Source organism: Pleurodeles waltl, chromosome 5 (genome assembly GCF_031143425.1).
Source record: "Pleurodeles waltl isolate 20211129_DDA chromosome 5, aPleWal1.hap1.20221129, whole genome shotgun sequence".
Taxonomy (NCBI): Eukaryota; Metazoa; Chordata; class Amphibia; order Caudata; family Salamandridae; genus Pleurodeles; species Pleurodeles waltl.
The window spans coordinates 698,621,985-698,635,593 of NC_090444.1; the positions used below are offsets into that span (position 1 = coordinate 698,621,985).

Sequence of the window (13,609 nt, forward strand, 5' to 3'; positions counted from 1 at the left end):
CAACTGACCTGCACTGGACTCCTCTTGTGCATTGTGGAAGATAGTGCCCTGACCCCGTAGGTGCCCTCTGAAGTTTTAGCCTCTGGAAGACTCCTGCACCGGTTCATGATCTTCAGCTGGACCGTGATGAGGGATAAAAGTTCAGTGAGGACCTTGAGACTGTTGGACCCGACAGGTAATCTTCTCCCTGAACCTGATTCAAGAGGTTCCTGTGACTGGCTCTCAACCTGTTGTAACCCGTCCAGTAGAATTTTATTACTCATTTTAGCCTGGTTGCTCAGAATCGCTAAGCCACTTGAAACTATTTATTACATCTTAAATATTGAACTAGAGTGATTTAGCCTACCTTTGGAAAACCCTATCTCCGGTTTGTATCGATGAATGTTTGTTGTCTAAATGTCTATTTAAAGATTAAAAATATACCCTATTTTTATAAGTTGGTGTTCTAGTTGCATTTTGTTGTGTTTCTTGGTAGTAGTAGATATTTTAAAATTTTGATTTGAATAAGCTTAACTACTCTGTGCCATAGCTACCTAAGACTGAGCTTAAGGGTTGTTTAAGTACTGGACATTGCAACATTACTACATAGTGAGGTGTAACACCCACACAACATAATCCACTTTACTACAGTTATTTTCTGCTCTTATTTGAAAAACTGCATAAGTTGTACTTTCATTCTGTCAGCACCAATAGGCACATTAATGGACTAATGTCCCATTTGAGTGGCTGGTATTTCTCTAATGCAACCAACCGAGAAAACAGAAAATGTTCTGCCAGCCCACTGTCGTCTATCCGCTCCACTGATAAGGCTTTGGTGCAAATTAGAATCCCTTGTCTTTATGTGCATTACTATTTCTGTTCTCCTCCAGATCTGGGCCTATGTCTCTTGGCTCTAAGATCTGCCTGTGGTTGTGTGGACCAAACCAAGACCCCTTAAGAGTAGTCTAGAGTATCGAATGTGGAGTATGATAGTGGTACATTTCTTTTTTTTTTTAATTCTGTTTATAAATATAATTTCCAAGTTTTGGCAATTTCAGCTGGTGTTTTATAGTAAAAAAAAAAAGTATCTCCCACCTGTGAGTGAGTATACATTTATTTGGCTACACCACTTTTTTTTTTTTACAAAAGTGCACATATTTGCCAGTCCTGTATTTAGTCCCCTTCCTGGCATATATTTTTATTTTATAGATGGCTGTGCTGTTACATTTGTCAGTGAAATGTTGATCTGCAACAAGTCAATAAATATCACTCAAAGTTGGTGATGGTTTTGAATCTCCAATTAAGCATGAGTCCGCCCAACCTAAGAATTGATCGCTTCACTTATATCTTACACATCAATTTCCTAGTCTAACTGATGCACCCTTCAATGGAAATGATGGATAATTGGTTGTGTATCTCAGTACTAGAAAAATATATTTTATGAAGTGCTGCCCGTTTGTTTTTTCTTCCAGAGATTGATGGACACTTTTGATTTTGTCGATGATGCTGACCATGGTGACGAATCAAAAATGGAAGCACCAACTTCACAGCAGTAAGATTTTATTTTGTTGATCTGGAGCGATAGACGTTTTCTCTATCTTTCACCTTTTATTTTTTGCCTGGTGACATGCATTACTCTGTTTAACATTTATAATGCATTTTGTGTGCAAGTACTGTTAAATATTTAGATAAATTCCTATTATTCTGATAAGTTTGATTTCAGCTATTCTTACTTTACAAATTTCAGAATGTATGAAAAATCCATATTTTAATTTTTTCAAATACATGCTTGTGCACACTGCATGCCAGTTCATGCAGCTTGGCTCATTCTGTTGCATTGAATATTTTTCTATTGTCAATAACGAATGTAATGCAAAAAAACATCTGAGTTGATTTAAAAAATATCATTGTAAGGCTTTAATTTAGGCAGATTATCTCTATTATGCCATTTATTACCTTGATCCGTTTGCCAGGCTTATGTTCTTACTATGTGGAGGATATTTTAGCCAGATTTTTATACCAGAAAAACCGCTTTCATGCTTTAGGGCCTAGATGGTGGTTAATCACCAAGCCCTGGATACATTGGTGTGAAGAAATTGGTGTATTTGGTTTGGTTGTGCGAGCTCATCATGCCATACACTTAACCGACCCCTTTAGGACCATTAGGGTTCTTTGTTAAACCATTAGCTCAACCCTGGGTAGCTGTGGCTCTGAGCACTCGGGATTAGACAAAGGAACAAGTGTAAGGTACTAAAGAGCACCAAAACGAATAAGAAAGAGATACATCAGACACTAAAGAAATCATGCACTCATTTATTAAAAATATTCCTCGCAAGCTCGCTGGAGTCCAGTCGCTCTGTACAGCGTTTTTCCTTCTTTTGGCAGCTTATTCGATAAAGGTCAACTGTACTTGTGGCCCTGGTCTAAATTTCTTCTGGACTCAAGAACAGGCCTCACACTGCATTCCTGGTTTAAACTCTTAAATTTTACTATTGTACACTGTCACTGCTACCACAGATAGTGCTTTTGGCGATGGTAATAGTGTCTGCAGGGGTTCGGGTGTTGGTATGCTCCATCTAAATGTCACTGTTTTCCTGACACTTCAGAGGTGACCGTTAATGATAAATGTTTTGAAAGCTAGCATACTGAGATTGGTGATAGTGATATTCCTGATCTAACAAATTGATAGTTCTCAAAACTAAAGAAATTATTTCATTTTAATAAGTGTTCCGACAAATCTAGCTGTAGCAGTTGTGATTTTATACATTTTTACTATATTTTGTTTGGTTGTTTTTTTCATTTAACTTGCATACTTCTACAATATTTTTTTCTATTCTGTTGGTGTAGCATTGTTGCTTTTTAAAGGAAAACAATTGTGTTTGAGTTCTAAAAGCTAAATGGATTGTTTATTTTTTAAATGTGGATTGCAAAGCTGTGCACTTTGTTGAAAGTTTACTGTCAATTTAACAAATATTTGTTTGTTTTTCAGCTCTCTTGTTGCCGAGACCCTAAACAGCTCGCTATTTCAACAGCTCGCAGAACATCTTCAGCAGCAGAATCTAGAGCACTTAAGGCAGCAAATTATGGAACAGCAGCCTTCTCAGGTGAGCATAGCCTTTCTTTGGTTTCACCATGGCCCTCATTACCTAGAGGTGTACCATGGCAAGACCATACTTGTCTACCTTTGAGTTTATGGTGATTGGTTGGTTTGTTAAAGTATGGTGTACTCTAACTTTATTTGTGACATTGGTTCTGTTATGGGTTTTAGTGCTACCCCTTAGCCTGGTGTCCTTTTATCCGTCAAGTGGGAGCACAACATTTCACCCTTCCTGAATAGCCTCCAAGACCTGTGGGGTCCTTGCATGGGTCCAGGCCATCCAGTTCCAGTGAAAGAGGGCATGCACAGAGGCACTTGGTTAAGCTGGCACCATGACTATGAAGTCCATTATTACGCAGTTATATTGCTCCAGCTTATTGGGCAGTCCTTCATGTGACTGTGCCACAGGAGGAATAAATGGTTATAGCAAGATAATCTGAAACAGTTGTGTTAATTTAAAGTCCACTTTTAGGACTATCAATATTTTTACAATTAGTTCTAGATTCACATAGCACAGATTAACTTAACGTTTAGACAGATTGATGTGAGCAGCAAGTGAATCACATTGTTACATAACTTGTTGCAGGGCAGGCCTTTCTCACTCTCATTTACCAAAGACTCCTTTCTCACAGGCTGGGGGTTTGCGTATTCATGTCGTGTGTGCAGGATGTGCGGGCTCCTCAACACAGTGCCACCATATCAGTTACCTAGAAATCCTATCCTCATGCTTAGCCTTAAAAACATTTTTCAAGGTCACTCGGGAAGGTAGATCTCAACAACGGTCGCAAAAGGACGGCCAATGATTACTTGCAGAAACAGGGTGGCATGCACTCTCCTCAGCTTTCAGCACTAGCTCATGAAATTTGACATCCAACTTGTAAAGCAAAATCTTTCAAAGCTACTTTGCACACCTGCTTAGCTGGACCCTTCAGCAAGTCCACAAATTGCAACATCCCCAGTAAGTCCTACAGAGGTACTTACAGCATTGGAACACCCAACAAATGTACCTTTATGCAACCCCACAAAGTGCCCAGGTTTCTCTCTAGCCAAAAGCACCCACTGTCATGGACAATGTACTGTGGATAAACTGGTCCTGGATTTTTGCCTACGCTTTTACTCCTCTCCCGCTTCGCCTGTATATGAGCAGATGAGATTGGTATCTGATATTCACATAAAACACAGTAAAATTACATTGTAATAGTAAATTGTTTTTTTAGCACATACTGCCCCATAGGAGGCATTGAAGCACTTTGCAGTGAGTATAATGCTACTCCGGAATGCAGGGTCAGAGATAAGAAACTAGTAGATTTGTAAAATATTTTTTTCCTTTGTGGATTAGGTGTGGTGTGCTAAAGTGTTACAAATGGGGCTTCTGGTTGGCTAGGGTATGCACCTGATCCAGGCAGAACCCACCACTTCTAGTAAGGGCGAGAGGGCTGCACACCCAAGATAACCCCTGCCCCCCCCCCCCGTTGCTTGGCATGAGCAGTCAGGCTTATCCCAGTGGCAATGTGTAAAGCATTTGCACAGCACACACAACACATGTAACACAATAAATACACCACAAAGAAAATACAACAACTAGTTATATAAAAAATATTCTGTATTGTATAAGATATCATTAGACCAAACACAACATGTCTCAGTAATACCCTGCTACACAAGAAGTTGTCAGAACATCACACAGGTTGCTAGTACTCTGCGAAAGTTAGCAGTAGTCAGGTAAACATATAAGTTACTGGTATTTTGCAACACAATTAGTAGTCAGGCTGTCACTACCACCAAAAAGGCACGTCAGAATAAACATATTATCAGAAATGCCCAGACAGCATCATGAATGCACATAAAATGAAACATTTCCACCTGGCATGTCAGGTACCCAAAATGCACGTCATGGAAAACATTACCAAGGCAACATTACTGCGCATACTAGTAGGCCGCTGCAACAGGATTCTGGGCTCCTGTCTACAGAAGCACGACCTACACCCATCTTGGAACTTGTATATGCAGCAAATAATCACAATGGCCCCTGACAAGTAATGCAGTGAATACACTGATCGACCGGACCCACAGGCACATTATATATGGAAATCACCAACATGAAGGCAGAAGTCACTACGCCTCTCTTACACACTGGCTACTATACCTCTGTGCTGTTTTTATGCAGTCAGTCTGTGTAAGCATGTTGATGGGCTGGGCAGGCACGGTACCTCAGACGAGGGTTTCCTCCCCGTCCTGTTAGCCTTGCTACTGCAGCCTAAAGATAAAGGGCTTCCCTCCACAACAGAGGCCAAACATGACCTCTGGTGCTTGTGCGGCAAGGGACAGAGTCCAGTAGGGGGAAAACAGCTTACGTGGAGGGCGACCCCACTCCTCACACGGACACCTCCTCAACTCAGTAACCCTCAGCCAGGCGGGGACCTCTGATGAGGCTCAACAGGACGCACAGCTCCCTGACGTCCCGGGAGTCCGCACGTCTCCAACTACCACAGTGCTGCAGGGGTGGGGAGCTTCCTTACTCAAGGCCCGCCTCAATTCAAATCGAACCCTGCAGTCTTCCCAGGACTGGGAGAGCTTTTCACCATCTCCTGAAGGGCGGGGTAGCTGCGGATGCAACGCGGCAGCCCCCGCCCACAATTCCACAAGGGGGCAAGCAGCCTGCGAGCACAGGGCTCGGCTCCAGGTCCTCAGGGCTGGCGTGGGAGGCATAGGCACTGTGCTCTTCTCCTGTCTACCCCCGACCAGCAATTTAGTCTCCTGGGCCGCAGCGGTTAGGGCACAACAGCTGATCAGAGCGCTGCGTCCTTTGGGCACCGACGGCCGGAATAAGTGCCTGCTGTTCCTCGGTGGCACTACATGAAGCGCTCTTCCGTGCCACCACGAAGGGGGCTCCTCACTACCTCTTCGGGGACGGAGGAGCCTCAACCACAGAGACTACCGACGCTCCGTGCGCCCAGGATGATAAAAATAAAGCGCTCTGTACTCGCTGTAGGTTGTAAAGCGGGGAGCGCTCTGGGCCGGCAATACACGCGCTGCAGTCTAAGAATAAAGCGCTCTCTATGCACTAAGATGGTAGAATACAGCGGCAACCAGCACTAACCCAGTTCCAGGAGTGTCCTCTCTGTCCTCCAGCACTGGCTCCAGACTTCAGTAGTAAGTGAACGAGCCCTTTGGGTGAGGCCAGGGCACAGCCTTTACAAATGCAGGTGTGCCCCTCCTCTACCCCTCCCCCTGTAGTGAGAAACAACCTTGGCTGTTTGTCACTACCAGGACATGTAGTACACAAAAACATATGTCATACCTTTCAGATACACAGCACCCTGCCCCTAGGGCTAGCTAGGGCCTAACTTACAGGTGGCTTATATGTAGTAAAAGGAGTTCCTGGCCAGGCAAGTAAATTTAGATGCCAGGTCCCTTTGGCAGTAACTGCCCTTGCAGGCCCTGCAGTGGCAGGCCTGAGACAGGTTTGAAAGGCTACTTCTGTGGGTTGTGCAAGTTGCGTTACTTGACCACCAGTAGCATTTAATTTACAATCGTACCAAGTTCAGAAGGGAGAGCACATGCACTTTAGCACTGATCAGTAGTGATAAAGTGCTCAGAGTCCTAAAGCCAACAAATATAGTTAGGAAAATCGGTGGCGGAAGGCAAAACGTTTGGGGTTGACCCTGTGAAAAGGGCTAGGTCCAAAACCTTGCATCAGGACCACTTGTATAAAAATCTATAGCAAAGGGATAAAAGTGCCTGGAGCTTACTGAAGATTGGTTCTTCCTCTGATAATAGTTTGTGTGGACCTTGCTGGTCCCTCTGACTGGCTGCCTGAAAGAGTTGGTTGTCTAAAGTAACTCAGAGTAACCACTATGATACGTACGTTTTTCTTGAAAAAGTGTCAACTACAAACAAGTATTGGTCAATTTATAAATTAAGTAAAACGTTCATATTTACTATACCTTTTAAATTCTGTATTATGGAATTATTTCTTTTGGTGCTGTTTAAATGCTTAGCCCCCCTCCCCCCACCCCCCAATAGATTCTACTCGTACCACAAACTAATTGGTAGGACTGCCTCCTTCCATAAGGTAGATACTGAGCCTTTGAAGGAGGACGTCCTTTTTTAAACCCTTTCCTCCACTCATACTCTACCCAGTACTTTCCCATGCTCATGGACATGCTCCGTCACACTCCTTAAATTTCTCATGATTCCATCCACGCCAGGGTCATCATTCCCAGTGTGGACAAGAAATACAAAACGTCCCTACTGATCCCTTGTACATAGAGGGGCAGCTCTGACCTGACTCCCTAGCACTTACTACAGCCCGTAAGAGTCCTAACTCTCAAGCTATTGGTGATGCCCCTCTGTAGGAAAGTGCCACTGTTGGCTTGGCTACCCCCCCATACACACTTTTTTGCCCAGTGTTGATGCCAGCTTTGATTGAAGATGTCCTGGGATCCTGCTATCCAGACTCCAGCACCAGTGTTCTTTTCCAAAAACTGTACCTTGGTTTTCACAATTGGCACAACCCTGGCACACACTTAAGTCCCTTTTAAAAGGTACCCATGGTACCAAGGGCCCTGTGGCCAGAGAAGATCTCTAAGGGCTGCAGCATGTATTATGCCACCCTAGGGGGGGCCCCTCACCAAGCACATGTACACTGCCTTGCAGCTTGTGTGTGCTGCTGGGGAGTAAAACAAAGTCGACATGGCACGCCTCTCAGGGCGCCATTCCCTCAAACCACTGCCTATGGCATAGGTAAGTCACCCCTCTAGCAGGCTTTACAGCCCTAAGGCAGGGTGCACTAAACCACAGGTGAGGGAATAGCTGCATGAGCAATATACCCCTACAGTGTAGTCCATTCTTAGACATTGTAAGTGCAGTGTAGCCAGCTTGAGTATATGGTCTGGGAGTTTGTCATTACGAACTCCACAGCTCCATGATGGCTTCACTGAAGTCTAGGAAGTTTGATATGAAACCTCTCAGCACAATAAACCCACACTGATTTCAGTATGTGATTTGTTGAAAAATGCACACAGAGGGCATCTTATAGATGCCTCCTGTATGTTAAGCCAAACTGCTAGTATAGGATTGCCTGGTCTGTGCCAGCCTGCCACTTTCAGACAAGTTTCTGACCACATGGGTCGAGTGCCTTTGTGCACTTTGTGGTCAGAAACAAAGTCTGTCCTGTGTTGAGGTGCTTGACACCTCCTCCCTACTGGAACTGTAACACCTGGCAGTGAGCCTCAAAGGCTCAAGCCTCGGTTTACAGTGCCCCAGGGCATTCCAGCTAGTGGAGTGGCGCAGCCCCCTAGGCAAAGCCCCGCTTTTCTCAGCAAGTCCTCCGGGAAAAATAGGGAAAACAGGGAGGAGTGACCATCCCTAAGGTGTCCTGAGCTGAGGTGACCCCCCTCCTTGCAGAATCCTCCATCTTGGTTTCGAGGACAGGGACCAATACGATTAGGTTTGTGGACACCCCCCTCCACCCCACCCCAGAGGGGTGGATGGGCCGCCCTCAGGGACAGGAGCCATTGCCTACTGCGCTCTGACCCCTAAAACGCCCCTAAATCTCGGATTTAAGAGCCTCCCTGAACCCAGCTCACCAGATTCCTGGCGACCTAACAAGGACTGCTAAGCTGAAACCCCCAGTAGAGAAGAAGGAAGACAACTGCTTTGGCCCCTGCCCTACTGGCATGTCTCCTGCTTCAAAGAACCTGCAAGAAAACAGCAACTCATCCAGCGCAACCAGTGACCTCTGCCAAGCTCCAGAGGACTGCCCTGCACCCAAAAGGACCAAGACCTTCCCTGGACAGCGGCCCTGTCCAAGAAGAGACCAACCACTAAGGACTCCCATCTCACTCCGAATGCTTGAGTCCACTCTGCACCCGACGCCCATGGCCCGTGTCCAGGTGGCCCAACCAGCTAGAGAGCCCCCAGGCGATTCCGAGCTAGTGCCCACTCTGGGTTGATCTCTCCACGACGCCGCCTGCAGGGGGAATCCCGAGGCCCCCCCCCTGACCGCGAAAGCTCCAGATGAAGATATCCAACACCAAAGGACCCACTGCACCCGCAGTCCCCAGGCCGTGGAGAGACAGACACCCCATGCAGCCATGTTTAGTAGGCGGCTCGCCTCCCTATCCAACCAGTGGTGTGCCCGATCTGTCCCCTGGACCTCGCCTGCAGCCTCTGAGTGACCCCCTGGGGCCACTTATAGACCAGCATTGGAAACCAGACATCCTTTTTGTACCCTGCACCAGGCCGGCCCTGTGCTGTTGAGGGTGTGTGTTTGGTGCCTACTTGTGGCCCCTCTAGTGCTCCTCTAATCCCCCTGCTCTGCCCTGTGAGTCACGGGTACTTACTTGCAGACAAACCTGATTCAGAGTATCCCCTGTCTCCTTAGGAGCCCACGTTAAATTTGCCAATCTTTGACCTCTGAACCCAGCCGGCCCTGTGTTGCTGGCAGTGGGTGTTTGAGGAGTTTGAACCCCAACTGATGGACTTCCTAAAACCCAGAGCCTGGAACTGTAAGTGTTGTACCTGTAAAACAATTGAACTTTTCTTCCCCCAGGAGCTGTTTCTGAAAATTGCACTAAGTGCCCATTTTTTAAATAGTTTGCCGATAATTCAAAAACGATATAACTTATCGATTTCAAACCAAGTACTGCTGATACATGTGTGAAATACGAATCTACTGAAGTACTTAGCTGCAACTTGAATCTTGTGGTTCTAAAAATAAATTAAGGAAAGGTATTTTTTCTATATAAAAACGATTTGTCTGGAGTTGTCATTGAGTGTGTGCTGCTTCTATTGTCTCTGTGTGTACAACAAATGCTTTGCACTATCCTCTGATAAGCCTAACTGCTCGACCACACTACCACAAATTAGAGCATTAGTATTATCTATTATTGCCTCTGTCAAGCCTCTTGGGGAACACCTGGAATCTGCACACTATATCTCATTTTGATATAGTATATACAGAGCCAGCTTCCTACATATATTTAATACAAAATCAGACTACCATAAGTTTGGATTTTTTATTATGTACTAAGTCATTCTTAGAATTGAATCTGTAGAAGGTACAAGGATTGCAAATTTTGTCGGCTGCCTCTCTAGGTAGGAGTTGAATGCCAACTCGGATGAGCCCCTCCATCTCCCAGAGCAGACCAGAAAGCTGAGTTACACGATTGTCTTTAATAACACCATATTCTGCACCCTGGATGCCGCTGACAGTGCTGTGAGGGGGGAATCAACTCCATTGTCCCTCTGTTAATGCATGCCTGTGTCTGTATCTCCAGCTTTAAGCTGAAGTCCAGGAAAATTACTGAACTTGCTGTTCAGTGGTCTAAGTCTGTTTGGCCCAATCGTTAACGAGATGCTGGAAAAAAATAAAAAAGGATAAGCTGATGAAGGCTATGGGTGCCTTTCAAACGCTGTGTAATTGCGGCTCCTTTTGCTGTAATTCCTTTTGTGAAGGCTCGAAGTCCACTTACCCAGATGCCATCACGGCTCACCAGCTTCAGCATGCTCAGCTGTCCTCTCCTATTGAATATTTTCAGAGGTTTCTACTGAGGTAATAACTTCAAAGGCAGAGGTAGCTGCCACCACTGCAAAACGCCTATCAGAGGCTGCCTACAAAGGTTTTTTTCCGCTTGGTGAAACAGAACTGTAGGAGGCTGGCCTGGCTTGTAGTGGGTGCCAGAGGTACTTACACCTTGTGCCAGGTCCAGTTATCCCTTATTAGTGTAGAAGAGGTGTTTCTCGCAGCTGAGGCTGATAGAAGGTAGCTGTGGCAAAGCAGCTTAGGCTGAACTAGGAGACATGTAAAGCTCCTTCTATACCATTGGTGTCATATGCACAATATCATAAGAAAACACAATACACAGGTATACTAGAAATAAACGTACTTGATTTTTATGACAATATGCCAAAAGTATCTCAGTGAGTACCCTCAGTATGAGGATGAGAAATATACACAAGATATATGTACACAATACCAAAATTATGCAGTAATAGCAAAAGGAAGTCATGCAAGCAGTGTAAAGTTACAATAGATTGCAATAGGAGCACATAGGTATAGGGGCAACACAAACCATATACTCCAAAAGTGGAATGCGAACCACGAATGGACCCCAAACCTATGTGAGCTTGTAGAGGGTGGCTGGGACTGTAAGAAAACAGTGAGGGTTAGAAAAATAGCCCACCCCAAGACCCTGTAAGGTAGGTGTAAAGTGCACCTACAACCCAGGGACCACGCTAGTCGTGCTGAGAGGGGACCCAGAGGACCGGTGATGCAGTCTTTTGTTGACTGCGGTTGCAGGTGGAAGATTCCGTCGACCCACAGGAGATTTCTTTAGAGCTCCTGTGCAGAAAGGAGGCAGGCCACCCTAGAGCATGCACCACCTGGAAACAGTCGAGAAGGCCGGCAGGATGAGCGATACAAGTTTGTTAGTAGTTGTCTTTGCTACTTTGTTGTGGTTTTGCATGCGTCCTGAGCAGTCAGCGGTCGATCCTTTGGCAGAAGGTGAAGAGGGAGATGGAGAGGAACTCTGGTGAGCTCTTGCATTCGGTATCTGAAGAATTCCCCAAAGCAGAGACCCTAAATAGTCAGAAAAGGAGGTTTGGCTACCTAGGAAGGATGATTGGCTACTAAGAGAGGTAAGAGCCTATCAGAAGGAGTCTCTGACGTCACCTGTTGGCACTGGCCACTCAGATCAGTCCAGTGTGCCAGTAACACCTCTGTTTCCAAGATGGCAGAGGTCTGGGGCACACTGGAGGAGCTCTGGGTACCTCCCCTGGGAGGTGCAGGTCAGGGGAGTGGTCACTCCCCTTTCCTTTGTCCAGTTTCGCGCCAGAGCAGGGCTGGGGGATCCCTGAACCAGTGTAGACTGGCTTATGCAGAGATGGGCACCATCTGTGCCCATCAAAGCATTTCCAGAGGCTGGGGGAGGCTACTCCTCCCCAGCCTTCACACCTGTTTCCAAAGGGAGAGGGTGTTACACCCTCTCTCAGAGGAAATCCTTTGTTCTGCCTTCCTGGGCCTGGGCTGCCTGGACTCCAGTGGGGCAGAAACCTGTCTGAGGGGTTGTCAGCAGCTGCAGTGGAAACCCCGGAAAAGCAGTTTGGCAGTACCCGGGTTCTGTGCTAGAGACCCAGGGGATCATGGAATTGTCTCCCCAATGCCAGGATGGCATTGGGGTGACAATTCCATGATCTTAGACATGTTACATGGCCATGTTCGGAGTTACCATTGTGACGCTATACATAGGTACTGACCTATGTATAGTGCACACGTGTAATGGTGTCCCCCCACTCACAAAGTCCGGGGAATTTGCCCTGAACAATGTGGGGGCACCTTGGCTAGTGCCAGGGTGCCCACACACTAAGTAACTTTGCACCCAACCTTCACAGGTGAAGGTTAGACATATAGGTGACTTATAAGTTACTTAAGTGCAGTGGTAAATGGCTGTGAAATAACGTGGATGTTATTTCACTCAGGCTGCACTGGCAGGCCTGTGTAAGAACAGTCAGATCTCCCTGTGGGTGGCAAAAGAAATGCTGCAGCCCATAGGGATCTCCTGGAACCCCAATACCCTGGGTACCTAAGTACCATATACTAGGGAATTATATGGGTGTACCAGTATGCCAATGTGAATTGGTGAAATTGGTCACTAGCATGTTAGTGACAATTTGGAAAGCGGAGAGAGCATAACCACTGAGGTTCTGGTTAGCAGAGCCTCAGTGAGACAGTTAGGCATCACACAGGGAACACATACAGGGCAGATACTTATGAGCATTGGGGCCCTGCCTGGCAGGGTCCCAATGACACATAGACTAAAACAACATATATACAGTGAAATATGGGGGTAACATGCCAGGGAAGATGGTACTTTCCTACAAGAACCTTTTACCCATGGGTGTTAATGTCCAACATGATTGTCTGGAGTTCACTTCAGCGTCACCGAGGTTTCCTCCTCACATACACAAACTCTCCCCATAACACCAAAGGCTACTCAGCGAAGTTGTCCAAGTGCGCCTTACTAAAGGGCCATCATGAACAGGGCAGAGGAGTAAAAACTCTGTACTTTTTAATCCCCAAAAAGGACAGATCACTCAGACCAGGCCTGGACCTCAGGCTCCTATATACATTCTCTGAGCATTTCCACAAGGTTACTCATCAGTATGACATCTCACTACTACAACATAGCAGCTTCATGGCTGCTCTTTATGGGAAACTGGCTCTTGTTGCAGTTAATTCCCCCCCACCCCCCCAATGTTTGCCTGATATTGGATGCTAACTTTACTGAGTGTGCGCTGGGATCCTGCTAACCGGGCCACAGCATGTGTTCTTTACCTAAACTGTACCATTTCTTCCACAACTGGCACGCAGCTAAGTCCCTTGTAAAAGGTACCAGTGGTACCAAGGGCCCTGTCTCTAAGGGCTACAGCATTTATTGTGCCACCCTAAGGGAACCCTCACCAAACATGTACACTGCCTTTACAGCTTGTGTGTGCAGGTGGGGAGAAAGACAGTAGACATGGCACCCC

General features: G+C 46.0%; 1 protein-coding gene across 3 annotated transcripts in view; it reads left to right on the forward strand.

Annotated features, from left to right (window-relative positions):
* Window positions 1-13,609, forward strand: part of SCAF8 (SR-related CTD associated factor 8) — a 1,507,655-nt gene that overhangs the window by 304,458 nt on the left and 1,189,588 nt on the right. For all 3 annotated transcript variants that reach the window (XR_011203719.1, XM_069234634.1, XM_069234635.1), the window contains exons 9-10: window positions 1,452-1,531; window positions 2,969-3,083. Coding sequence is in view for 2 of the 3 variants with exons in the window: in XM_069234634.1 (XP_069090735.1) it covers window positions 1,452-1,531; window positions 2,969-3,083 (195 nt within the window). In the remaining variant the exon portion in view is untranslated. The remainder of the gene's footprint in view (window positions 1-1,451; window positions 1,532-2,968; window positions 3,084-13,609) is intronic.